Here is a 26,423-nt window from a genome sequence, read left to right as displayed (position 1 = left end):
GGGTGGGAGGAGGTGTATTCTAGGTAGCTGTGGGAGTCGGTGGGCTTGAAATGGACATCAGTTACAAGCTGGTTGCCTGAGATGGAGACTGAGAGGTCCAGGAAGGTGAGGGATGTTCTGGAGATGGCCCAGGTGAACTGAAGGTTGGGTGGAAGGTGTTGGTGAAGTGGATGAACTGTTCGAGCTCCTCTGGGGAGCAAGAGGCGGCGCTGATACAGTCATCAATGTACCGGAGGAAGAGGTGGGGTTTGGGGCCTGTGTAGGTGCGGAAGGGGAACTGTTCCACGTAACCTACAAAGAGGCAGGCATAGCTGGGGCCCATGCGGGTGCCCATGGCCACCCCCTTAGTCTGTTGGAAGTGGGAGGAATCAAAAGAGAAGTTGTTGAGTGTGAGGACGAGTTCAGCTAGGCGGATGAGAGTGTCGGTGGAGGGGGACTGGTCGGGCCTGCGGGACAGGAAGAAGCGGAGGGCCTTGAGGCCATCTCCATGCGGAATGCAGGTGTACAGGGACTGGACGTCCATGGTGAATATGAGGTGTTGGGGGCCAGGGAATTGGAAGTCCTGGAGGAGGTGGAGGGCGTGGGTGGTGTCGCGGACGTAGGTGGGGAGTTCTTGGACCAAAGGGGAGAAAATGGAGTCCAGATAGGTGGAGATGAGTTCGGTGGGGCAGGAGCAGGCTGAGACGATGGGTCGACCAGGGCAGGCAGGTTTGTGGATTTTGGGAAGGAGATAGGAACGGGCCGTGCGGGGTTGGGGAACAATGAGGTTGGAGGCTGTGGGTGGGAGGTCCCCTGAGGGGAGGCTGTGGGACCTGAAATAAGAGATTTGATCCCGAACGATTTCTCCCCACTCCCTCCATCACCCACGCTCAGTGCAAGCAGTGTGTACCATCGACAAGATACACTGCAGAAATTCACCAGGCTCCCTCGACAGCACCTTCCAAATTCACAATCACTTCCATCCAGAAGGACTCTGGGAAGCCCTGGCTTAGACCATTCGTCCCGTTGGACACAGCTGGAATTTTCTCTCCTCTGTCTCTGTCTCGATTTCTCTCCCCCCGTCTCTCTCTCTCTCCGTCCCTCTTCCTATCTCTCACTCTCCCTCTCACCTACCTCACTCTCTCTTTCTGTGTCTCTCTCCCCCCATCTCTCTCTCTCCGTCCCTCTTCCTATCTCTCACTCTCCCTCTCACCTACCTCACTCTCTCTTTCTGTGTCTCTCTTCCCCCCATTTTGCTCTCTTTCTCTTGCTCTCTCTCCATCCCCCTCTCTCCATCCCTCTTCCAATCTCTCACTGTCCTTCCCACTCTCTCTTTCATCTGTCTTCCATCTACCTCTTTCCTCTCTCTCTCCCTCTCTCTGAATTCCCCCTCCCCATGTCCCTGTGTTTCTTCCCCTGGTCTCTCTGTCTGTCTGTCTCTCTCTTCCCACTTCTCTCCTGCCATCTCTCTCTCTCATCTCCTCTCTCTCCCTCCCTGTCTCTCTCTCTTCACCCCTTTCCCTCTCTCTCCCATCTCTCTTTCTATCCCCTATCTCTCATGTTCTCTGCCCCTTCTTTCTTCATCTGTCCCCATCCCTCTCCTTCTCTTCCCCTGTCTCTCTCTCTCCTCCCCACCTTCTCCTCTCTCTCTCTGTCTCTCTCTCAGCCTGTCTCTCTCTCTCTCTCTGCCTGCCTCTCTGCCTCTCTCTCACTCTCTCTCTCTCTTTCTTTCTGTCTGTTCTCACACAGTGTGAGGAGAGAGATTTCAGAATCTGCTGGAGTTTATTGCCTTTCAAGTGTACTGTTCAAGGGGGCCCAGGGTGTCCTTGCAGATCCAGAGGGGCTGATGGTAGGATCAATGTTAATAAAAAGCAGACGCAGGGGTCTCGAAGTACAGTGATTGCGAACAGTTCTACACCAGTAACTGAAACAAGCTGCGATTCTTCAGCAGATTTCATTTCATAACCTCCATTCCTTAATCCTCTCATCGATTCAGAACTAATCTTTGGCTCAAGGGCAGTTATTCAGTTATTCAGAGTTTCTGATAAATATGTTGTGAGACATTTGCAGTGCTCATAATCCTAGACCTCCTGATGGATTTCACCTTGGTCTCTTGCTCAGGCAATGAGTTTACACGGCTGCGGGGATAGACAAGATCGAAAAGTCAGTGCAGTAAATGTTTCTAATGGAGCATTATATACACAAAGCAAACCAGAATTAAACACCAGTGAGGTACCGAGAGAGCGTCGCAATGTCGGAGGGCCAGCGCTGAGGGAGCGCCGCAATGTCGGAGGGCCAGTGCTGAGGGAGAGCCGCACTGTCGGAGGGCCAGCGCTGAGGGAGGTGCCGCACTGTCAGAGGGTCAGTGCTGAGGGAGTGGGCACTGTCGGAGGGTCAGTGCTGAGGGAGTGGGCACTGTCGGAGGGCCAGCGCTGAGGGAGCGCCGCAATGTCGAAGGGCCAGCGCTGAGGGAGCGCCTCTCCGTCAGAGGATCCGCTGTCATAGGACCGAGTATAGCATCAAGGAGCCTGAGCAAAACTGGAATCAATGGTATTAGGGGGCAAACTCCCCGGTGATTGGAGTCATACCTGACACACAGGGAGATGGTTGTGGGAGGTCAGTCATCTCAGCTCCAGGGCATCTCAGCTCCAGGGCATCTCAGCTCAATGGCATCTCTGCAGGAATCTCTCAGGGGAGTGTCCTCAGACCAACCACCTGCGTGGGTTTCCTCCGGGTGCTCCGGTTTCCTCCCACAGTCCAAAGGCATGCAGGTTAGGTGGATTGGCCTTGCTAAATTGCCTGTAGTGTTCAGGGGTGTGTGGGTTCTCGGGGGATGGGTCAGGATGGGATGCTCCAAGAGCTAGTGTGGACTTGTTGGGCCGAAGGGCCTGTTTCCACACTGAAGGGAATCTAAACCTTCAGCTGCTTCATCAATGACCTTCCCTCCATCATTAGGCCAGAAGTGGGGAAGTTCGCTGATGTTGCACGATGTTCAGCACCATTCGCGGCGACTCAGATACTGAAACAATGCAACAAGATCTGGACAATACCCAGGCTCGGCTGACCAGTGGCCAGAGATATTTGACCCGCACAAATGCCAGGCTATGGCTATCTCCAATAAGAGACAATCTAACCAACACAGCTCGATGTTCAATGGCATTACCATCATTGACTCCTCCACCACCAGCATCCTGGGGGTTATCATTGACCAGAAACTGAACCGACTGGCCATAGAAATACAGCGGCAACAAGAGCAGCTCAGAGGCTGGGAATCCTGCAGCGAGTAACTCCCATCCTGTCTCTTCAAAGCCTGTCCCACCATCTACAAGGCATAAGTCAGGAGTGGGATGGAATACTCCCCACTTGCCCCTGGATGGGGACAGCTCCAACAACACTCAAGAAGCTCTTAACCATCCAGGACAAAGCAGCCACTCGATTGTCACCACATCCACAAACATCCTACTCCCTCCCCCCACCGATGCTCAGTCGCAGCAGTGTGTACCATCTACAAGATGCACTTCTAAACCCACGACCACTTCCATCTAGAAGGACAAGGGCAGCAGATACATGGGAACACCAGCCCCTGCAAGTTCCCCTCCAAGCCCCTCACCATCCTGACTCGGAAATATATCACTGTCCCTGGGTCAAAATCCTGGAATTCCCTCCCTGAGGGGATTGTGGGTCAACCCACAGCACATGGACTGCAGCAGTTCAAGGAGGCAGCTCACCCCTACCTTCTCAAGGGGCAATTAGGGATGGGCAATAAATCCTCGGCTCTGCCAAGGACCCCCACATCCTGAGTGAAAGAAGAACAGCATGGATTGGGAAGAACTTGGAGGTGATAAGAGCTTTTGTGTTCAGAGGGATGGAAAGAGGAAGGTGATTGATCAGGCTCTGAAGATTCGAGAATACCTTTCAATTGGACAATGGGGTAAAGAATTGTAAAAAGGGGGTAATTATAGATAAGTTGCAGGGTGAGTGAGTGGGGGGGATGGGAGAATTACAGAGCATGGTTGGCTGAAGGGGGTCCCTCTGCGTGGAGTGACCCTCTGGCCCAGATTCTCAGCAGCCAATGTGTCTCCTTCCTTTCCTCTGTACTGGGAGAGAGCGTCCTAGTGAGGGACGGGGAGATGGGACGGTCCTTGTGAAACACTGAGGGTGGTTCCTTGCCCATTTCCAACACCTCCTGGCCTTTCCCAACTCTCGATGCCTTACCTTGCTGCATAGGTGCACACCCTGCCTGAGAGATGGAGCTGACAGTTTGTTCCTCATGTTCAAGACTTCCCAAAAGCAATCGAACCCCAGCTGATGTCAGACAATGTTGGAATTGTAATTTTATTTGTATGGTTCTTAGCTGGCAGCTGGAATTTCCGCAGAAATCTTTAACCTACATTGTGAGTAGTAACTGTTCCAAACTTTCAGTTTTAATAAGATCCTGATCCACAGTTCCTCAGAAACTGTACTCTTTCCATTTCTGTGTCAGGATCACGTCCCACTTCCAGAAAGATTGTAAACATCCTGTAAGCTCACCATACACACTGCCCATTTTCTGGCATTCAACGCAATAGTCCGTAACAGGGGGCACAGGAATGACGCTCCAGCATTCACCCCCAGCCCCGACTTCGACAGTGCCCGCTCCCTCAGCACTGACCCTCCGACAGTGCCAGCTCCCTCAGCACTGACCCTCCGACAGTGCCAGCTCCCTCAGCACTGACCCCCCGACAGCGCCCGCTCCCTCAGCACTGACCCCCCCGACAGTGCCCGCTCCCTCAGCACTGACCCTCCAACAGTGCCCACTCCCTCAGTACTGACCCTCCGACAGTGCGGCGCTCCCTCAGCACCGACCCTCCGACAGTGTGGCGCTCCCTCAGCACTGACCCTCCAACATTGCCCACTCCCTCAGCACTGACCCTCCGACAGTGCCCACTCCCTCAGCACTGACCCTCCAACATTGCCCACTCCCTCAGCACTGATCTTCCAACAGTGTGGCGCTCCCTCAGCACTGACCCTCTGACAGTGCGGCACTCCCTCAGCAGTGACCCACCGACAATGCGGCACTCCCTCAGCACTGACCCACCGACAGTGCCTGCTCCCTCGGTGCTGACCCTCCCACAGTGCCCGCTCCCTCGGTGCTGACCCTCCCACAGTGCCCGCTCCCTCAGCACTGACCCTTCCACAGTGCGACATCCACATTGTGACTTGTCAGAAAAGTTCATGGTTTGGGGTGGGGTGTTGGTGTTGGAGGGGGCTGTGTTAAGGCGTGTGGGGTCACTGTGAAGTTCCCTTCACGCTCCCATCCCTAAACCTCGGAATGTCAGATAAGGTTTGAACGCAGCAGGTAAAGTCCCCTGAGCTGTTGGGAATGGGCGGGATGGTGTTGCATGTCGATGATGATGTGAAAGTGGTTCAGTTTGTTGAAAGGGCTTGGTTTTGCTGATGCTTCCTGTGCGCCGTTTCAGCACTTAGTCTCTCCTGGGGAACTGCCTGGTCTGTGGCACCCCCCTTCTCGAGCTGCCAGGGTGCTTCCACCCCAATGACAGTGGCAGCACCGCCCCCCGCACCCCCCCCCCCCAGCTCTGGGGTCACTCGCTAACGGGAGTAGAGCTCTCTCTCTCTCTCGTAGGGTTTCAGGTTGAGGGGTCCCTCCTCCTGGTGAGGGGGGACAGTGGGGGTGATGGCTCCTTGCTGTTGGTATTGAGCCTGAAGCCTCGCAGCTGATCTGATTTGATTTATTATTGTCGCATGTACCTCAGTACAGTGAGAAGTTTTATTTTACCTGCAGTACAGGCAGAGCATACCATACAAAGTGTATTAGGGTAATAGGACAGAGCGAGGAATACAATGTTATAGCTGCAGAGAAGGCGCACAGGGAGCGAGGTTTACATTAGATTTGAAATTTGAGAGGCCATTCAGAAACCTGATAGCAGCAGGGAAGAAGCTGTTCTTGAACCTGTTGGTGCATGTGTTTAAGCTTCTGTATCTTCTGCCTGATGGAAGACGTCGAAAGAGATTACAACCGGGGTGGGAGGGCCTTTGATGATGTTGGTTGCTCTCCTGAGGCAGTGGGAAATATAAATGGAGCTCATGGATGCGGGGAGGTGGCGGGGGGAAGGGGGGGGCTGGCCTCTGTGATGGACACCAGCTTCTGTAGTTTCTTACGGTGCTGAGCAGAGCAGTTGCTGTGCCAGGCCGTTATGGACCTGGGCCATCGGCTTTCAATGGTGCTTCTGTAGAAGTTGGTGAAGGTCCTTATGGACATGTCAAATTTCCTTATGGTATTTCCGAGGCGTTGTTGTGCCTTCTTGACTGTCGCATTTGTGGGCCAGGATGGGTTGTTGGTGATCCTCACTCTGAGGAACAGACATTCTCATGCCTCTCCCCCTCAGCACCGTTGGTGTCGATAGGGGACATGTCCTCCACTCGACTCCCTGAAGTCAGGGATCAGCTGTTTAGTTTGGTTGATGTTGTGGGTCACTGCAACACCGTGCTGTCTATCTCTCTCCTGTTTGCTGTCTCGTCGTTGTTTGACATCCGGCCTACGGCGGCGGTGCCGTCTGCGAACGTCTTGATGGTGTTCATTGCCCAGTGAGGCTGTGAGAGTTCAGGGAGGACACGAAGGGGCCTGAGCCTTGCGGAGTGTCAGTGTTGCGGGGTTAGCGTATAGAAGCTCCTGCAGGTCAGGAAGGCAGCTTTGGGCTGGGGAGATGGTGCCTTCCATGGACTTTTTGAACTGGTTCACCGATTTACAAGGGATCAAGACAAGCTGCTTGTTTCTGTGAGAGCCTGGACTAGACAAATTTGAGCTTCCAACTCGCATCACGTTAGAGCACACACACACACGTATGAACACACCTGTACAGATACTTGCACACCCGTGAGCAAGTGGACACACACATGTGTGTATGGCATAGAGACACACACGTGTGAACGAATACAGCAGCACACGCGTCTGTACACGTGTGTCAATACAGACATGACGTGTTCATGTAATGGCACGGGCACACTTGAATGAACATACACGCATGTACATGTGTGTGTGAGACATGCACATGTATGTTTGTTACGTGTGTGTACACACGCATGGATATACATGAGTGAAGACAGAACCTGGCAGGTACAGGTTGATCGTTTGAGAAGCCGACACATGAACAGGCAGGGGGTAGAGCAATCCGACCACATGCAGGCAGGTGGGATTAGTTTAGAATGGCATCATGGTCAGTACAGCGATGGTGGGCCGAAGGGCCTGTTCGCGAGCTGCACTGTTCAGTGGTTGGTGAGCATATCGAGGCAGATGAAGAAATACACACATGTGGGCACACATGTCTGTACCCGGACACAGAGGTACACCGTCACATTGATCCATTGTCACATGTACTGAAGCACAGTGAAAAGCATCACTTACAAGCAGTACAGGCAGATATTCGTAAACAAGGATGTACAGATTAAAGACACTTAGACAGAGGCATACAGGTTACATTGCACAGGGTGTGCGCTAGGTAAGATCACCGTTAGCTAGATCAGCATTATATGAGGCTAGAGAGCCCATTCATCAGTCTGATAATGGCTGGCAAGTAATTGCTCTTGGACCTGCTCATGTATGTGTTCAGGTATCCCTATCTTCTGCCTGCCGGAGGTGGTTGTAGGAGAGCATTCCCGGGTGCGATGGGACTTTGATGACGTTGGCTCCTTTCTGCGGCAGTGAGCCGTGTAAGTGCAGTCCATGGATGGAAGGTTGGCTTCTGTAATGGTCCGGGCTGTGCTCACCACCTCCTGTAGTTTCTTACGGTACTGGGCAGAGCAGTTGCTATATCAGACCGCTATGTACCCGGGCAGTATGCTTTCAGTGGTGCATCTGTAGAAGTTGGTGAGGGACCCTATGGACATGTCAAATTTAGTTCTTCAGTTTTGCCGATGTTGAGAGACAAATTGTTTTCATTGCACCGCGTCACCAAGCCCTCTATCTCCCTTGTGTATTTTGACTCATCGTTGTTAGATATCCGTCCCATGGAGGGACGATCAATGAACCTGTAGATGGCGTTTGACAACACAGTCGTAGGAGTCTGAGGATGCATCCTTGGGGTCTCCAGTATTGTGTTATTATGGAGGAGATGCAGTTACCTATCCTCACTGATTGCAGCCTATGGGTCCGAACGCTGAGGATCCAGTTGCAGAGACCAGAGCAGAGAACAAGGTCTCGCAGTTTTGAGATCAGCCCGGAGGGGATAACGGTGTTGAAGCTGTAGTCAATGTGCAGAAGTCTGATGTAGGTGTCTTTGTTGTACAGATGTTCCAGGGATAAGTGCAGTGCTAGCGATATGGCACCCTCTGTGGATCTGTTATATCAGTAGGCAAACTGTAGGAGTGTGTGGATCTCTGCACATATCTGCACACAGGGGACTATGTGTGAATACACACACAGAGAAATGTCTGTAGTTATAAGGGAGCATATGGGCACAGATCCTCCTACATGCACAAACATGTTTGCACATATGAACACGTGTGACCACTCAAAGTGTTGGCAATGTGTATATTTGTACACAACTATAGATGTACACAGGCTCTGTATCTTGTGCGCGCGCGCACACACACAAACACACGCACACGCGCACACACACGCGCACACGCGCACACACTCACACACACATATACACACTCTGATATGCACACAATCACACACACACTCACACTCACACACAAGCACACACGCACACACACACATTGACATGCAAAATAATCAGAGGGTTAGATAGGGTGGATAGGGAGAGCCTTTTTCCTAGGATGGTGACGGCGAGCACGAGGGGGCATAGCTTTAAATTGAGGGGTGAAAGATATAGGACAGATGTCAGAGGCAGTTTCTTTACTCAGAGAGTAGTAAAGGAATGGAACGCTTTGCCTGCAACGGTAGTAGATTCGCCAACTTTAGGTACATTGAAGTCGTCATTGGATAAGCATATGGACGTACATGGAATAGTGTAGGTTAGATGGGCTTGAGATCGGTATGACAGGTTGGCACAGCATTGAGGGCCGAAGGGCCTGTACTGTGCTGTAATGTTCTATGTTCTATGCACACACACGCACACACTCACTCTCACACACACAGGCACACACACACGTGCATACACGTGCACACGCACACACACACACTCCCCCTATTCCCTGGACCAGTTGCACATGAGCAATAGAACCTCGTTTTTCCAGTCTCCCTCCCAGCACAGACAATCTGCCAACTCAGCAAAGGTCAGGAATCAATCCAGAACATTCTGAGCCTTGTTGGCACAGTGCCAGCCATCTGTCAAAGCCTTTAATCCCGATCAAGAGATTCACTTTCAGATTCACTTTCAATAATTGTGGACTTGTAACTTGTTAACTCTGACCATTCACATCAGAATTAACAAAGTCAGGAATTACCTGTCAAAGACACACTTCACTTCTCGAAGAGAAACTCTGACAGAAGCTGTGAAAGGATTTTCTCATTTTCTCTCCCTGTCAGAGATGACACTGGCCCTTTATGTCTCAGAATCAATCAGAACAGGAGTGTCCCTTTGGCCCATCAGGTCTGTACTGTCAATGACATGCCACCATCCACACCAGCCCAACTTGTTGACATCACAGTGCTTCATGTATTAATTCAATAATTGTCAGAAATGGAGAAATAACAGGGTGTGTGTGTGTGTGTGTGTGTGTGTGTGTGTGCGCCCATGGGATTAACCCTTTGCAAACAAGGGGGAGCTGGTGACCTAGTGGTTCTATCACTGGACTGTTAATCCAGACACCCAGATAATGATCTGGGGACCGGGGTTCAAATCCAGCTATGGCAGATGGTAGAATTTAAATTCAATAAACATCTGGAATTAGGAATCTAACGATGACCATGAATCCAATGTCAATTGTCGGAAAAACCCATCTGATTCACTAATGCCCTTTAGGGAAAGAAACTGCCATCCTCACCTGGTCTGGGCCTACATGTGACTCCAGACCCACAGCAATGTGGTTGTCTCTGAACTGCCCTCTGGGCAATGAGGGATGGGCAATAAATGCTGCCTGGCCAATGGGGCCCAATATTCCTCTGCTAAATCACTGTTCCTTCAATTCCAGCTTCATCCCCAATAGCTGTTGCTCCACCATTGGCCAGGCCTTCAGCCACCTGTAGCCAACTTCTAGAACTTTCCATGCAAGTGTCTCCGTCGTTTCTGCCTTGTGTTTCTTTGGACCTCCCTCCTGACTGAACTTTTGGTAGCCTGCCCCAATATTGCCTCGTGTGGCTCGGTGTTAATTTCCTGTGAAGGGGCCTTGGGATGTTTTCCTGACGGGTGCTATGCAAATGCAAGTCATTGTTGCTAACTGGCTACCGTGTTGCCAGGAGGAGCAGTTATACCCAGTGTACGTCAAAGATGCCAACTGTTTAATCCATTGAGCGTGAGTTTTAGGGAGTGGGAAAACCAAAACACAAAGGCTAAACAGGTTGGGATCTACTCCCTGGAGTTTACCGGAATGAGAGGGGATCACATTGAAACATATTGGATTGTTAAGGGGCCTGACAGGGTAAATGCTGAGAAGGTGTTTCCCCTCCTGGGAGGGTCTAGGACCAGAGGCCACAGCCTCAGGATAAAGGGGCACCAACTTAACACTGAGATGGGGAGGAATTCCTTCTCTCGGAGGGTTGTGAGTCTTTGTAACTCCCTGCCACAGAGAGCTGTTGGGGGCTGGAGGCGGTGCAGTGTCCTTACGTATATATAAGGCTGAGACAGATTCATGATCAGTCCGGGAATCAAGGGATTATGGGGAAAAGGCAGGAATTGGATATGAGGGATGTGGGATCAGCCATGATCCTGTTGAAAGGGCGAGCAGGATCAAGGGTCCGAATGGCCAACAGCTGTTCCTGTTTCTGATGGCCTTAAGATAGAATTGCTACAGCACCACCGCAGCCTGGAGGCTGTTGTTACTGTGTGACAGGTTTGCATAGGCATTATTAATGTCGACTAGTCATCAACATAAATAAAGTTCAACTCTGGCAGGGACTTAAGGCTTTTAATAATTTAGTTGAAACTCTCGCAGAGTTGGATTGTGGAGTTGAAAAATGAGTGACTTTTTTGGTGAAGCGTTGCAATTGGATAGATTATTTTTAGGGTCATGAGGAATGTTGCCTTTACTCAGACATTTTAGTCATAAAATACTATATTTCTCTTTGTAGTGACCTTTGTGTATGTAAACATATCACCGTGTATTTACAGCCTCCAGCCAGGGAGGCACTGCAAACCACCTCATCACATGGTGAAAGACTATCCTTTATTCATTGGATATAGATTTCTGTCACAAACATTAATATCTGTTTTTACACAGAGATTGATGTGTATATGTGTGTGTCTGTGTGTGTGTGTGTGTGTGTGTGTGTGTCTGTGTGTCTGTGAGGCCCTTCGAGCCTGCTGTACTGATCATTATGATCACGGCTGATCACCCAACTCCATCTCTGTTCCCGCTTTCTCCCCCACACCCTGTGATCCCTTTTGCTCTAAGAACTACATCTAACTCCTTACAGAATACAATGAATGTTTTATTTTTCTGTGAGAGAGAACTCCACATGGTCACCATTCTCTGGGTGAAGACACTTCTCATCTCAGCCTGAAATTACTGATGTGGCTCAGTGGCTACAAGAGCAAGTCAGAGGCTAGGAATACTGTGGTGAGTAACTCCCTTCCTGGCTCCCCCCAAAGCCTGTCCCACCATCTACAAGGCACAAATCAGGAGTGTGATGGAATACTCCCCACTTGCCCTGGATGGGGGCAGCTCCAACAACACTCAAGAAGCTCAACACCATCCAGGACAAAGCAGCCCCCCCCTTGATTGGCACCACATCCACAAACATCCCACTCACGCCCCCACCGACGCTCAGTCGCAGCAGTGTGTACCATCTACAAAATGCACTGCAGAAACTCACCAAAGATTCTAGACAGCACCTTCCAAACCCAAGATAACGAGGTGTGGAGCTGGATGAACACAGCAGGCCAAGCAGCATCAGAAGAGCAGGAAAGCTGACTTTTCGGGCCTAGACCCTTCAACAGAAATGGGGGAGGGGAAGAGGGTTCTGAAATAAATAGGGATAGAGAAGAAGATAGGTGGAGAGGAGACTGACAGATCAAAGAGGCGGGAATGGAGCCTGTAAAGGTGAGTGGAGGTGGAGCCCCTCCCCACTGCGTGGGGTGGGGGGGCTTTAGGGGCAGCGATGGGGAGGGTGGAACTGGAACACGTTTTGAGAATTTGTGACCTTCGAATGTATTTATTTGTTGGAACCCTGAGTGAGAGGAGGATAACATTGGAGTGCGGAGCTGCCAGATGGTTTGATGAGACCTTCAGGAATAAGTAGGCGAGGATGTCGGCAACCCAGCCTTGCCCCAAGCGAAACACGCATTTTCTGGTTAAAATTGGGTCAGTTCTGCACAGCAGCACATGATTCATTAATTTATAATCCCAACAGGGAGTTTTCTCAATGCTGCCTCCCAGTCTGTAGACGCAGAAGTCCTGAGAGTTCCTCAGGGAAGGTTTGGGACTTTTGCTGCTCCCTCAGATTGCTGTGGGTTTGTTTATATGAGAGACTGTCCCCCACAACCTGCCCCTTATTCCCGTTATCCATGCCTTCTTTTCAGCCGGATGGTTGGCAGACAGAGACTTGGACAGCATCCAAACTAAAAGCAACAGTTGCCCAGGCCTGACCTACCCCGGTCCTTCTCGGAATGTTTCCCATCTGTGGGGTGAAACTCACCATCACTTGGCTCAATCATCAGCCTGAGGCCTTGTGCCAGGGGACAGGAGGTTGCATTTCTGTAGCACCTTTCGTGGCCGCAAACATCCCGACCAATGGTGTGTGTTTTTTTGAAAATGGTTACTGGTGCATTGTGGGAAATGAGTGGCCAGTTTATGCACAGCAAGCTCCCACAAACTTCTTACAAACTTGTACATGGGATGTGGACATCTCTGGCTGGGCCCAGCATTTATTGTCTGTCCCCAGTTCCCCCTCAGGAAGGTGGGGGTGAGCTGCCTCCTTGAACCGCTGCAGTCCATGTGCTGTGGGTTGACCCACAATGCCCCTTAGGGAAGAAATTCCAGGATTTTGACCCAGTGACACTGAAGAAATGGAGATATATTTCCAAGTCAGGATGGTGAGTGGCTCGGTGAGGAATGTGCAGGGGCTGGTGTTCCATGTATCTGCTGCCCTTGTCCTTCTGGATGGAAGTGTTCATGCGTTTGGAAGGTGCTGCCTGAGGATCTTTGGTGAATCTCTGCAGCGTGTCTTGTAGATGGTACACACTGCTGTGACTGAGCGTCGGTGGGGGGCGTGAGTGGGATGTTTGTGGATGTGGTGCCAATCAAGCGGGGGCTGCTTTGTCCTGGATGGTTAAGAGCTTCTTGAGTGTTGTTGGAGCTGTCCCCATCCAGGGGCAAGTGGGGAGTATTCCATCCCACTTCTGACTTATGCCTTGTAGATGGTGGGACAGGCTTTGAAGAGACAGGACGGGAGTTACTCGCTGCAGGATTCCCAGCCTCTGACCTGCTCTTGTTGCCGCTGTATTTCTATGGCCAGTCGGTTCAGTTTCTGGTCAATGATAACCCCCAGGATGCTGGTGGTGGAGGAGTCAATGATGGTAATGCCATTGAACATCGAGCTGTGTTGGTTAGATTGTCTCTTATTGGAGATAGCCATAGCCTGGCATTTGTGCGGGTCAAATATCTCTGGCCACTGGTCAGCCGAGCCTGGGTATTGTCCAGATCTTGTTGCATTGCTTCAGTATCTGAGTCGCCGCGAATGGTGCTGAACATCGTGCAACATCAGCGAACTTCCCCATTTCTGACCTAATGATGGAGGGAAGGTCATTGATGAAGCAGCTGAAGGTGGTTGGGCCTAGGACCCTCCGCTGAGGGACTCCTGCAGAGATGCCCCGGAGCTGAGTGGAGAATGGAACACAATCAGCCAAGACCTGATTGAACGGGGGAAGCAGCTGATGGTGCTGAATGGCCTTCTCCTCTCCCAAACCCCCGAGTTTCCATCAACAAACACTCACAAATCTAACGAGGGAAATAGATTTCTGACTCTCGTCACTTGGAGCAGGATGTGACGGAGAGATGAAGAAATAATTTAGCAGTTTCTAAATCTGTCTGTGTGGAAAATACAGAGAGAAAATGGAGATAAAAGAGATCAGGCTGGAAATCGAATGAAACGGTTCAGATTAATTGGTTGGAAGTAAGTATCGCAGATCAAATGGTGAGTGAGCAGTGGGAGTGATTTAAATTGATTCCAACAAACAGCTCCAGTCATTCACCAAAGGAAGGGTTTCTATCGAGAGGGAGAGTGTGTGAAAGGAGATAGAGGGAGAGAGGGAGGGAGAGTGTGTGAAGGGAGATAGAGGGAGAGAGACGGGGTGGGAGAAATGGGGAGGGAGGGAGAGATGGTGAGAGGGGGACAGAGGGAGGGAGGGAGAGATGGGGAGGGAGGGAGGGAGAGATGGTGAGGGGGGACAGAGGGAGGGAGAGAGAGATGGGGAGGGAGAGAGAGATGGGGAGGAAGGGAGGGAGAGATGGGGAGCAGGGGACAGAGAGAGGGAGAATTGTGGAAAGGTCTCAGTTGCTTAATGTCTCCGAGTTTGGAATTCTCCTCCTCAGATGGGAATGGTGAGGCATGTTTCTGATCGATGTGGGAATCGAGGGGGATGGGGTCAGGCGGGAAAGTGGATTCGGGGCTGGTTACCTGAGCGAATGGTAGCAGAGACTCGATGGGCTGAAGGGCCTATTTGCGCTCTGGGTTCTTGATTTCTCTTTTCAAAATGAAATTGATGGTCTGGTGATGTCATTTCACGAGGATCCACATCCCAGAATGCACAGGGCACAGACCATTCACACATTACCCACCCCCTCTGTTTCTGCACCTTCCGCCTCTCTCAGGTTTGACCTCAGGACCCATTCCATGTGGGGGTGCAGGGAAGTTCATGGGTATCCGGGAAAAAAGCCAGTATGAGCCAGAAACCGCCTGAACCCATCTCCAAGGGGTGGGGCCAGTTACTGAGCAACAGGCCCAGGGGCTCGGGTCAGGATCTCCCCCTCCCCATCCCCTATCACCTCTAATCCCACCCACACTCCCAACATCCCCCCCCCCACACAACCCATTCCACATCACCCCCACTCCCACACTAAATCCCCACTGCCCCATCCTCACCCTCCAACCCCACCCCCCATGCCCCCATCCTCCCCCCAACCCCATCATCCATCACCCTACTCCCACCCTGAACCCCCCCCATAGCACCTATCCTCACCCCCCACTACCCGTCCCCCAACCCCCCTACTCCCACCCTGAACCCCCCATAGCCTGTATCCTCAACCCCCACTACCCGTCCCCCATCCCCCACTCCCACCCTGAACCCCCCGTAGCCCCTAACCCCACCCCCCACTAACCGTCTCCCATTCCCCCAACTCCCACCCTGAACCCCCCCATAGCTCCTATCCTCACCCCCCACTACCCGTCCCCTATCCCCCCTACTCCCACCCTGAACTCCCCCATTGCCCCTATCCTCACACCCCACTACCCGTCCCCTATACCCCCTACTCCCACCCTGAACTCCCCCATTGCCCCTATATTCATGCCACCCCTCCCCATCCCCCTACTCCCATCCTGAAACCCCCATTGCCCCTATCCTCACTCCCCACTATCCATCCCCCATCCCCTTACTCCCACGCTGAGCCCCCATTTGGCCCTATCCTCACCCTCCACCCCCCCTACTCCCATCCTGAAACCACCATCGCCCCATCCCCACCCCCACCCCCACCATCCCCCCACTCCCACCCTGAACCCCCATCGCCCCTATCCTCAACCCCCACCCCCATCACCCATCCCCCTACTCCCATCCTGAAACCCCATCGCCCCACTACCCATCCCCCATCCCCCACTCCCACCCTGAACCCCCCGTAGCCCCTATCCTCACCCCCCAACTCCCACCCTGAACCCCCCCCCCATAGCTCCTATCCTCATGCCCCACTACCCGTTCCCCATTCCCTTACTCCCACGCTGAACCCCCATTCGGCCCTATCCTCACCCCCACCCCCCCATCCCCCTACTCCCATCCTGAAACCCCATCGCCCCTATCCTCACCCCCACACCTCTACTCCCATCCTGAACCCCCCCATCGCCCCTATACTCACGCCACCCCCCCATCCCTCCACTCCCACCCTGTACCCCCCATAGCCCCTATCCTCGCTCCCCACTACCCATCCCCCATCCCCTTACACCCACGCTGAACCCCCATTCGGCCCTATTCTCAGCCCCCACCCCTCCACTCCGACCCTGAACCCCCATTGCCTCTATCCTCACCCCCCAACCCCCACTCCCACCCTGAACCCCCATCGTCTCTATCCTCACCCCCCCACCCCGCAACATTACGGGGACCCTTTCTGCTCTTTCAGAGGTAGTGAGAACCACAGTCATCCGGGCAACTGTTCCACCAACGAACATGGGGTTCACACTGAACTGGTGAGGATTTGGCGATGGAGGAATAACCAGGAAGAGGTTTTGTACGTGAGACATGGACATCACTGTCTAAAGCAACTTTTCCTGCCCATCCCTAACTGCCCCTCAATCGGAGTGTCCTTTCAGATGGCGTTTAAAAAGCAGCCACATCGCCATGGGTCTGGAGTCACGTGTAGGCCAGAGCAGGCTAAGGATAGTGGATTTCCTTCCCTAAAGGATATTTGTGACCCTGGGGGATTTTGACTGTAATGTTCACATTGGGGCAGCCCTTGACTGAATGCACATATAACCATTCAGCTCCTGGGCAGGTTTGATCCCAGGTTTGGGGTGTTCTCGACTGATGGACCAGTGACCTTACCACTACACCATCCTCTCCCAGTAACAAACCTGGGACAGATGGGGATTGGGAGAGTCTGTAGGTTTCCAGGTTTGGTTGTTTGGGAATCGAAGCAGAATAGAAACTCTCTCTGTAACAATCAGCCCTGAGCCTTGTCGACAGGAAAACTGCTAAAATAGCTGCAATGCTACATCATAGAGCACACTGTAAAAACATGCTGGGATGTTCACAAAAGGCACTACACAAATGCAGATTCTTTCTTTGCTCTCTCTCTCTCTCTCTCTTCTTGGCTGAAGGTTTGGGACAGATGGAGAGGCGGAGTGTGAACGATAGAGAGAGAGAGAATCAGAGTGTTGGCCCGAGATCAGAGAGCATGGGGATAAATGTAAAGGGGGTTGAGAAACCTCCCCCCCCCCCACCCCCTGCTTTGGGAAGACAATTCTGTCCAATCAGTGAAGGGTATTCCTCTGGAGATGGGTGAAAGAAACTCAGGATGTTACAAAGTGCAGGTAAAGATCCCAGAAAGGGGAACTTTGTTTGAAAAGTGGGATTTTTTTCTCATCTTGGACACCACGGTCGGAGGGTTTGAGCTGTCGGGAGGGGCTGAATAGGCTGGGGCTATTTCCCCTGCAGCATCGGAGGCTGAGGGGTGACCTTATAGAAGTTTATAAAATCATGAGGGGCATGGAGAGGGTGAACAGACAAGATCTTTTCCCCAGGGTGGGGGAGTCCAAAACTAGAGGGGCATAGGTTTAAGGTGAGAGGGAAATGGTGTAAAAGAGACCTGAGGGACAACGTTTTCACACAGAGGGTGGTGTGTGTGTATGGAATGAGCTGCCAGAGGAAGTGATGGGGGCTGGTACAGTTAGAACATTTAAAAGGCATCTGGGTGGGGACATGAGTAGGAAGGGTTTGGAGGGAAATGGGGCAAATGTTGGCAAATGGGACTAGATTAGTTTAGGATATCTGGTCGGTCTGGAGACCCTGTTTCTGTGATGTACAGCTCTATGACTCCAAGTGACTCCAGATCCACAATGATGTGGTTGACTCCGAAGAACCCTGTGAAATGGCTTTAGGAAATACTCAGGATCAGAGGTCATTCAGAGATGGCCAATATGATGTTGGCTTGGCCCAGTGACACAAGACAAACAAGGAGCCTGTAATTTGCCGACACTTAAAATATTTGTCACTAAGTGCCAAAAAAAGGGCCATTTCCATCCTTGACATGGAGAAATCTATTTCATCTCGTTGCCTGGCAACAGCGTATTTTCCTCTCTCTCTGTCTCTCTCTGATTTCACTGAAGCTCTCGAGCTTTTGTCAATGCAGACTGAAATGATCTGACATTTGCCAACAGGAAGGTGTTGCTGGTTTGCAGGTGCTCACACATCTCTCTCTGTCCTCTCGGTCTGCCTGTTTCCGTGGGGGAAGCAGCTTGAACATGCCAAAAGAAATCAGGGGACTGGCACGGTTGTAATCACGGACAGCGAGTGAGACAGTGCGAGGTAAAGCCGGGTTGGGGATCTCAGCGGTTTGCCAGGCTGGGCCCGTTTCCCAGGTGAAACGGAGAGATTTCTGCAGCTTTGAGGCTGTGAAAAAGGCAGTGAGTTGCTAAACGGTTCTGGGTCACAGGCTCGTGGTTTCTTTAAGGAAGTGAGAGCAAAGCGCAGCTCTGCAATGTTTTCATTTTATCTCCCACATCAACAGCCAGTAACTCTCTGATTCTGTGTGTTCGGACTGAAACCAAGCAGCGTTATTTCACAATTGCAACTGATCAGCGTTTTTCAAAGAAACCCCACTTTCCCACTTGTTCGGAGGGCGACACATGTTTTGCCAGAAATATTTCCTTGTGCCGTTTCGTTGCCTGTTTGTTAAAATGTGCAGGTTTCATCGAGCAGCTTTATCCTCTGTTCCTCCTGCTTTGTAACATGCAAATTCCAGCTTCTCAGGCCCAGCGCAGGAGGATCCACACGAACCCCATCAGCCCCGGGGTCGTAGGTTCAACACTCAATCCACCGAGCTGAACACATCATCAGATTCATCGCGGCGCTGAGAGAGTGGGCACTGTCGGAGGGTCAGTGCTGAGAGAGTGGGCACTGTCGGAGGGTCAGTGCTGAGGGAGTGGGCACTGTCAGAGGGTCAGTGCTGAGGGAGTGGGCACTGTCAGAGGGTCAGTGCTGAGGGAGTGGGCACTGTCGGAGGGTCAGTGCTGAGGGAGTGGGCACTGTCAGAGGGTCAGTGCTGAGGGAGTGGGCACTGTCGGAGGGTCAGTGCTGAGGGAGCGCCGCACTGTCAGAGGGTCAGTGCTGAGGGAGTGCCACACTGTCGGAGGTTAGTGCTGAGGGAGTGGGCACTGTCGGAGGTTAGTGCTGAGGGTGTGGGCACTGTCGGAGGGTCAGTGCTGAGGGAGCGCCGCACTGTCGGAGGGTCAGTGCTTTAGGAGCGCCGCACTGTCAGAGGGTCAGTGCTGAGGGAGCGCCGCACTGTTGGAGGGTCAGTGCTGAGGGAGCGCCGCACTGTCAGAGGGTCAGTGCTGAGGGAGTGCCGCACTGTCAGAGGGTCAGTGCTGAGGGAGTGCCGCACTGTCGGAGGGTCAGTGCTGAGGGAGTGCCGCACTGTCAGAGGGTCAGTGCTGAGGGAGCGGGCACTGTCGGAGGGTCAGTGCTGAGGGAGCGCCGCACTGTCGGAGGGTCAGCGAATACTTACCTTTCATCCTGTGCGATCTTGCTGTGTGCTTGACTCCTCTGAGATGCTGGGACAGTGAGTGTTCGGTGGTATGTTGGCTTGGGGCTGAGGGTGTTGATGGTGGGAGGCCTCGCGTTGAAAAACCTGAAAGTATCGACACAAAGTTGACACCTGGGCGCGGACAGTATGGTATTTAGTTAGGCTAAAACCCCTGCACCAGAGAGATTCGCCAACTAGAGGTAAAGACTCAACTTCTCCTTGGCGAGAGGGGTGTGTGCGCGGGGTTTGTTGGCGATGCGGGTCAGGGCCCTACGTGCAGCAACGAGCCCCTGACTGGAAGCTCAATCAGGTTTTGGGCCTTGCCTGAAGGCCATGTTATGTCTTGTCGATAAATAAGGTTAACAATGTGAGGCAGCGAGAGCATCTTATGTTTCATGTTTGGCTTCAGTATCTTTGCCATGTGTGTTGCTCGAGTGTATTAGAGACTGGAATCTGGCGATTGCAGACGCTGCCCTATCTCTGTCCAAGAGGCTCCATCGGGAGGACAGATTCCCAGACCCTCTGCCCCCCCCCCCACCAAATCTGTGTCTCCCTCCTCCCCCCTTGCTGTGGGGGTGGTTATGAGACTGGATTGAGGGGGACCGCAGGGGTTATAGTACCGGACTGAGGGTTAAAAGTGTAATTGCTCACTGCAGCAGCGATGTGTTCAGTCCAGAAGTGCATTGTAGAGGTTGGGAGGCTGACTCAGTGCCTGGGTTTTAGTGGGCTGACTGTGATTAGGCCCAGCTACATGGATACTCAGAGTAACAGAGCACCGTTTAGTACCGCTGAAAACATTTTCGGTATATTCACTCATGAATGTGGGTGTCTCTGGCTGGGCCCAACATTTATTGCCCATCCCTAGTTGCCCCTTGGGAAGGTGGGATTGAGCTGCCTCCTTGAATCGCTGCAGTCCATGTGCTGTGGGTTGACCCACAATGCCCCTTAGGGAGGGAATTCCAGGATTTTGACCCAGTGACACTGAAGGAACAGCCATATGTTTCCAAGTCGGGATGGTGAGCGGTTTGGAGGGGAACATGCAGGGGGTGGTGTTCCCATGTACCTGCTTCCCCTTGTCCTTCTGGATGGAAGTGGCCGTGGGTTTGGAAGGTGCTGCCTGAGGGTCTTTGGTGAATTTCTGCAGGGCATCTTGTAGCTGGTACACACTGCTGCGACTGAGCGTCGGTGGGGGAGGGAGTGGGATGTTTGTGGATGTGGCGCCAATCGAGCGGGGCCTGCTTTGTCCTGGATGGTGTTGAGCTTCTTGAGTATTGTTGGAGCTGCCCCCATCCAGGGGCAAATGGGGAGTATTCCATCCCACTCCTGACTTGTGCCTTGTAGATGGTGGGACAGGCTTTGGGAAGTCAGGACGTGTGTTACTCGCTGCACGATTCCCAGCCTCTGACCTGCTCCTGTAGCCGCTGTGTTTATGTGGTGAGTCCAGTTGAGCTCCTGGTCTATGGTAACCCACAGGATGTGGATAGTGGGGAACTCAGTGATGGTAACACCATTTCAAGGACTTGTCTATCAGCTCCCTCCCTTGGCCTCTGTACAGAAAGATGCTACAGCCTGCTTGGTTTTTCATGAGAATTTGAACCGCTCAGCCTCAGTTTCACAGTCACAGAGTTAAAATAAACCTTTACCAGTGATTCCTTCTGAGTACTGATCACGGACAGTCTTCAATGTAGACGTCTCCTGGTTTTACATCCAGCTGTATCACACCGATAAAAGGACAAGAGATGGCACCCCAGCTGTAGAGATAATGCAAATGTCGTGAACGGCTAAGGTATAGGAGCAGGAGTTAGGCCATTCAGCCCCTCGAGCCTGTTCCATCATTCAATAAAACCTGATCCAATTACAGTCTGAGCTCCACATTGCTGTCTGCCCCTCATATAGTCACAGAGTCATTTTCAAAATTTTTCTTCTCTCACCTTAAAAATGTGCCCATTAGTCCTGAAATTCCCCCATCCTAGGAAAAGGCAATTACCAAAACTCTATCTCTACTCTTCATTATTTTATTCACTTTTATAAGGTTCCCTCTCAACCTCCTACACTCCTGTGAGAAAAGGCCCAGCTGATCCAGCCTTTCTTTATAACTCGAACCCTCTGTACCCAGCAACATCCTGGTGAATCTCTTCTGAACCCTCTCCTGCTTAATAATATCCTTCCTATAACGGGGTGACCAGAACTGGACACAGTACTCCAGAAGAGGTCTCACCAATATCCTGTACAACTTCAACATGACTTCCCAACTTCTATACTGAAAGGACTAAACAATGAAGGTAAGTGTGCCAAATGCCTTTTTAACCACCCTGTCTATATGTGATGTAAACTTAAAAGAATTATCTAGCTGAACCATTGGGGGGTCTCTGTTCTACACTACTACCCAAGGCCCAACCATTTATTGTACAAGACCCACCCTTGTTCATTTTATCAAAATGTCATACCTCACGTTTATCCAAATTGAACTCCGTCTACCGTTTTTCAGCGCATTGACCCATTTGATCAAGGTCCCTTTGTAACCTTAGACCTCCTTCATTATCTACTATGCCACCAATTTTGGCGTCGTCTGCAAACTTACTAGCCATGCCTTCTGTATTCTCATCCAAATCATTTATATAAATGACGAACAAGAGAGAGCCCAGAATCGATCCCCGTGGAACACACCACTGGTAATAGGCCTCCAGTTTGAAAAACAACCCTCCACCACCAGCCTCTGTCTCCTGCTATGAAGCCAATTTTGTGTCCAACTGGCAAGATCACCCTGAATCCCATGTGACCTAACATCACTAATTAGTCTACCATGTGGAACCTTGTCAAAGGCCTTACTGAAGTCTGAGTAAACAATGTCTGTTGCTGTGTTCCCAGCGATCTTTATGATAACTCCCTCAAAAAACTCAGTGTGATCCTTGACTCACTCTGGAAATCTGCCTCAGCCTGAGATCAATTCAATGATGCATTGTCAACTGCTCGCTGGGCAAGAGAATTCCACATTCAAGGAATTCCTCCCCATCTCTGTCCTAAAAGGAAGACCCCTCATTTTGAAACTGTTGTCCCCCAGGATCTAGAAAGAATTTCTCAGCATTTGACTCTGTTGAGCACCTCCTCACCTCCTCGGATGGCAATGAGATCACCTTCAGACCTCTGGATACTACTGTTGGTTGCAGTGAGATCACAGGGACTGTGTTAACGTCGATACTATCAGAGCGAGTTGTCTTATTTACTGACACCTGGGATCGGGAAGTCACGTCCATAATCTCGGATTCCATCCCTGAATATTACTGTCTCGTGTGTCTCATTTCAGAATGGGTCGAATTTTATTTCCGCAAATTTTCAGCTGAAAGTGACATCTTTAAGAGGAGCTATACAGGAGGAGAGGAGACAGAAAAGGATGTACTTATAGGAGAAGACAAGAGAGAGGGTTGTCTCAGCTTTGTATGAGATATAAACACATTGGCAATCAGATGGGCTGAATGGCCTGATTCTGCACTGTAAACCTGACATAAAACAAATATGTTCACATTTGGGGAGAAACAAAGCAAACCCTTTTAAATGTCTGTGTCAGAATTGTCTGCCCTTTTTTTTATCTTGTTGAAACGCTTAAAATAACAAAGACATCTGAAGCTGTTGGTACATCTGTCTTTAATTTTGAACCAACAAGCACTGCTGAAGCTAAACATTTCGGTTGAAAACTTCAACAGTGAGGTTGATGGATTTTTTGGCAGATAATGGAGGATCGAGGGCTTTAAAACAACGACAGAGTGTTATGGAACGAAACAGAAGTTGCTGGGAGAGCTCAGAAGGTCTGGCAGCATCTGTGGAGAGAAAGCAGAGTGAACATTTCGGGTCCAGTGACCCTTCCTCAGATAAATGTCAGCGTTGAGTTCACTGTAGCATGGTCTAGTGGTGGAATAGCCTCTCAATTCAAGGGTCACAAATTTGTGATGGATACCTGTGTGTGTGTGTGTGAGAGTGAGAGAGACAGCATCTGTCTGTGTCTGTGTGCCTGTTTGTGTGTGTATGTGTCTGTCTGTATATGTGTGTCTGTCTGTATGTGTGTATCTGTGTGTCAGCCTGTATGTCTGTCTGTATCTGTGTGCGTGTGTATCTGTCTGTATCTGTATCTGTGTGTGCATGTGTGTGTGTGTGTGTGTGTGTGTCTGTCTGTCTGTCTGTCTGTATCTGTGTGTGATGAAGCATGGCTTTGTCTGAGGGAATCTGATTATCCAAGGAAATGGAATGTCTCATTCTCTGCATTTACGTAGCTCCTAATTCTGCTCTTTTCCTCCCGGCAGGTGCCTCCAGACCGTGCTCGGCCTCGTCCCTGACCCTGATGGCAGTGGCAGTGGTGGATGGGGTATCAGTTGCTCCCATCTCGGGCAGCTGTACGTCTGTGAACACGGTTTGTTCGGATAGTGACCACCCGATCAGCCTCAGCTCCTCCACTTCCTCGGCGTCGCTGCAGGATGGGCACAGCTCATTTGGCAGCAACGGGACCCTGGTACCAAGCGCAGGCAGTTTCAGTTACCCCTCTGTGCTCGGCAGCGACATCAGCCTGGACCTAACGCCGGTTAGCCATGCCAAGGCTCCCTCGGGCGAGGGGGACGGCAGGCCCGGGAACCTGATGATGGAAGCTCCCCGGGGAACGGACTGTCACAGTGTTCCCTGGTCCCCTCCTCCCAGCGCCACGTCCCAACTAAAGGAGCCCCTTGTGAAGCTGTCTCATGTGGACAGGGTGGTGAAGGAGATCATTGAAACTGAACGGGCGTTCGTTCGGGATTTGAAGAGCATCGTGGAGGTAAGGCTAGACCCTCCCAAAAATTGAGACTGGGCATGATATGCGCTTGCAAGCTCACAGCCCCCACTTACTGTCAACCTGCTCCTGCTGTCTCCATGACTGATCCCTTACAATCTCTACAGTGGGGGAGAAGGCTGTTTGGCCCGTCGAGTCTGCACTGACCCTCTGAAGACCACCCCACCTTAATCCAACCCTGCATTTCCCATGGCTTATCCACCTTCCCTGTATGTCCTTGAACACTATAGGTAATTTCCCATGGCCCAATCCACCCTAACCTGCACATCTTTGGACTGTGGGAGGAAACCAGAGCATCCGGAAGAAACCCACGCAGACACGGTGAGAACGTGCAAACTCCACACAGACAGTTGCCCGAGGCTGGAATCGAACCCAGGTCCCTGGCACTGAGGCAGCAGTGCTAACCACTGAGCCACCGTGCCGTCCACTTCTCCTTTCCCTGAGACTGCCCCCCTGATGAGGGAGGGGATGGCCCAGTGGTATCATAGCCTGCATGTTAATCCAGAAATCCCACTCATGTCCCAGGAACCTGGGTTCAAATCCCTTTAGGCCAGGCAGTGGAATTTGCACCCAATAAAAACCTGAAGCTAAAAGTCCAACAATGGCCATTGTCCAGCCTGCGTCGATTTTCCCTGGAGCATCAGAGGCTGAGGGGTGACCTTCTGGAGGTTTCTAAAGCCATGAGGGGCATGGATAGAGGTGAATAGCCAAGATCTTTTCCCCAGGGTGGGGGAGTCCAAAACTAGAGGGGCATAGGTTTAAGGTGAGAGGGGAAAGGTTTAAAAGGGACCAAAGAGGTAACTTTTTCGCGCAGAGGGTGGTGCGTGTATGGAATGAGCTGCCAGAGGAAGTGGTGGGGGCTGGTACAGTTACAGCATTTAAAAGACATCTGGATGCGGACATGAATAGGAAGGGTTCAGAGGGATATGGGCCCAATACTGGCAAATGGGACTGGATTATTTTAGGATATCTGGATCACTAATACCCCTTAGGGAAGGAAACTGCCATCCTTACCTGGTCTGGTCTACATGTGACTCCAGACCCACAGCAATGTGGTTGACTCCTAACTGCCCTCTGGAATGGGCTATGAAATCTGGCCCAGTGAATGGCGCCTACACCCTGCAAATGAACAAAAGTATAATTGTACACCCACGCTGCAACCACTTAATGTGCTGGAGAGGTGTAAAAGATGGAGTGAAACAGGGCTGGGCGTGGGCACACACAATCCAGCTCTTCCTCCCTGCCTTGTCTCTCCCTCAATCCGCTTGATGGTCCAGCCCATTAGCACGTGGCTGCTTGTGGGATTGTGCTGTGTACCCAGTTGGTTTCCTGTATCAGCAGCTCGATGGCATTTCAGACCGGTTTCTGTGTCAGCGAGACGCTTTGGTGGTGTTCTTCAGAAATGGGCCCCTTCCCCTTTCACATGTTAGAGCCAGGTGTCAGAGCTGGTGAGTGTAGGGAATGTTTGAATTTCCGAATGGCTTTGGTTACATGCCTGCATCGAGACCCCCAACAGCCGCAATGAGGCGTGGTGGGGTCCCAGGTCTCACGGTGATGTAGGTGGGGTAGGGGGTGAATGTTGGCTGAGACACTGTTGTCTAGGACACAAATAGTTTGGTGTCCATCACCACCAGTTTCGAGGAAGCAGCGACAATGCTGCACTGGGTCAGAGCCGACACTGTGTCCTGCAGTCTGCCTCAAACTCTGCAACATCACACCCAAAGGGTAGGTCTTGAGGTGATGACCGCCCCTCCCCCGCCCCACCCAGGGGAGTCCGGGGTGGCGGGGTCGGGGGGATGTCCAGTGGGGTTAGTGGGTGCTGGATGTCTCAGCCGATGTGCGTTCCCAAACCAGATTCCACACACAGGCTGGTAACCACAGCCACTGTCTGGAGACCGGGAGCTTGGCAAAACCCAAATGACAGGCTCAATGGTTAGTGCAGCTTCCTCATAGGGACCTGGGTTCGATTCCACCCTCGGGGAGTTTGCACTTTCTCCCCATGTCTGCGTGGGTTTCCTCTAGGTGCTCCGGTTTCCTCCCGCAGTCCAAAGATGGTTAGGGTGGA

At 51.7% G+C, this 26,423-nt stretch overlaps 1 protein-coding gene across 1 annotated transcript in view; it reads left to right on the top strand.

Moving 5' to 3' along the window:
* The window catches only part of plekhg2 (pleckstrin homology domain containing, family G (with RhoGef domain) member 2), a 204,142-nt gene that overhangs the window by 53,581 nt on the left and 124,138 nt on the right, over positions 1-26,423 (top strand). The window contains 1 exon segment of the mRNA XM_059640959.1: positions 23,841-24,343. Within this exon segment, the coding sequence (XP_059496942.1) occupies positions 23,841-24,343 (503 nt within the window).

Source organism: Stegostoma tigrinum, chromosome 39, assembly GCF_030684315.1.
Source record: "Stegostoma tigrinum isolate sSteTig4 chromosome 39, sSteTig4.hap1, whole genome shotgun sequence".
NCBI lineage: Eukaryota > Metazoa > Chordata > Chondrichthyes > Orectolobiformes > Stegostomatidae > Stegostoma > Stegostoma tigrinum.
This window is presented reverse-complemented; position numbering and strand designations above follow the sequence as displayed.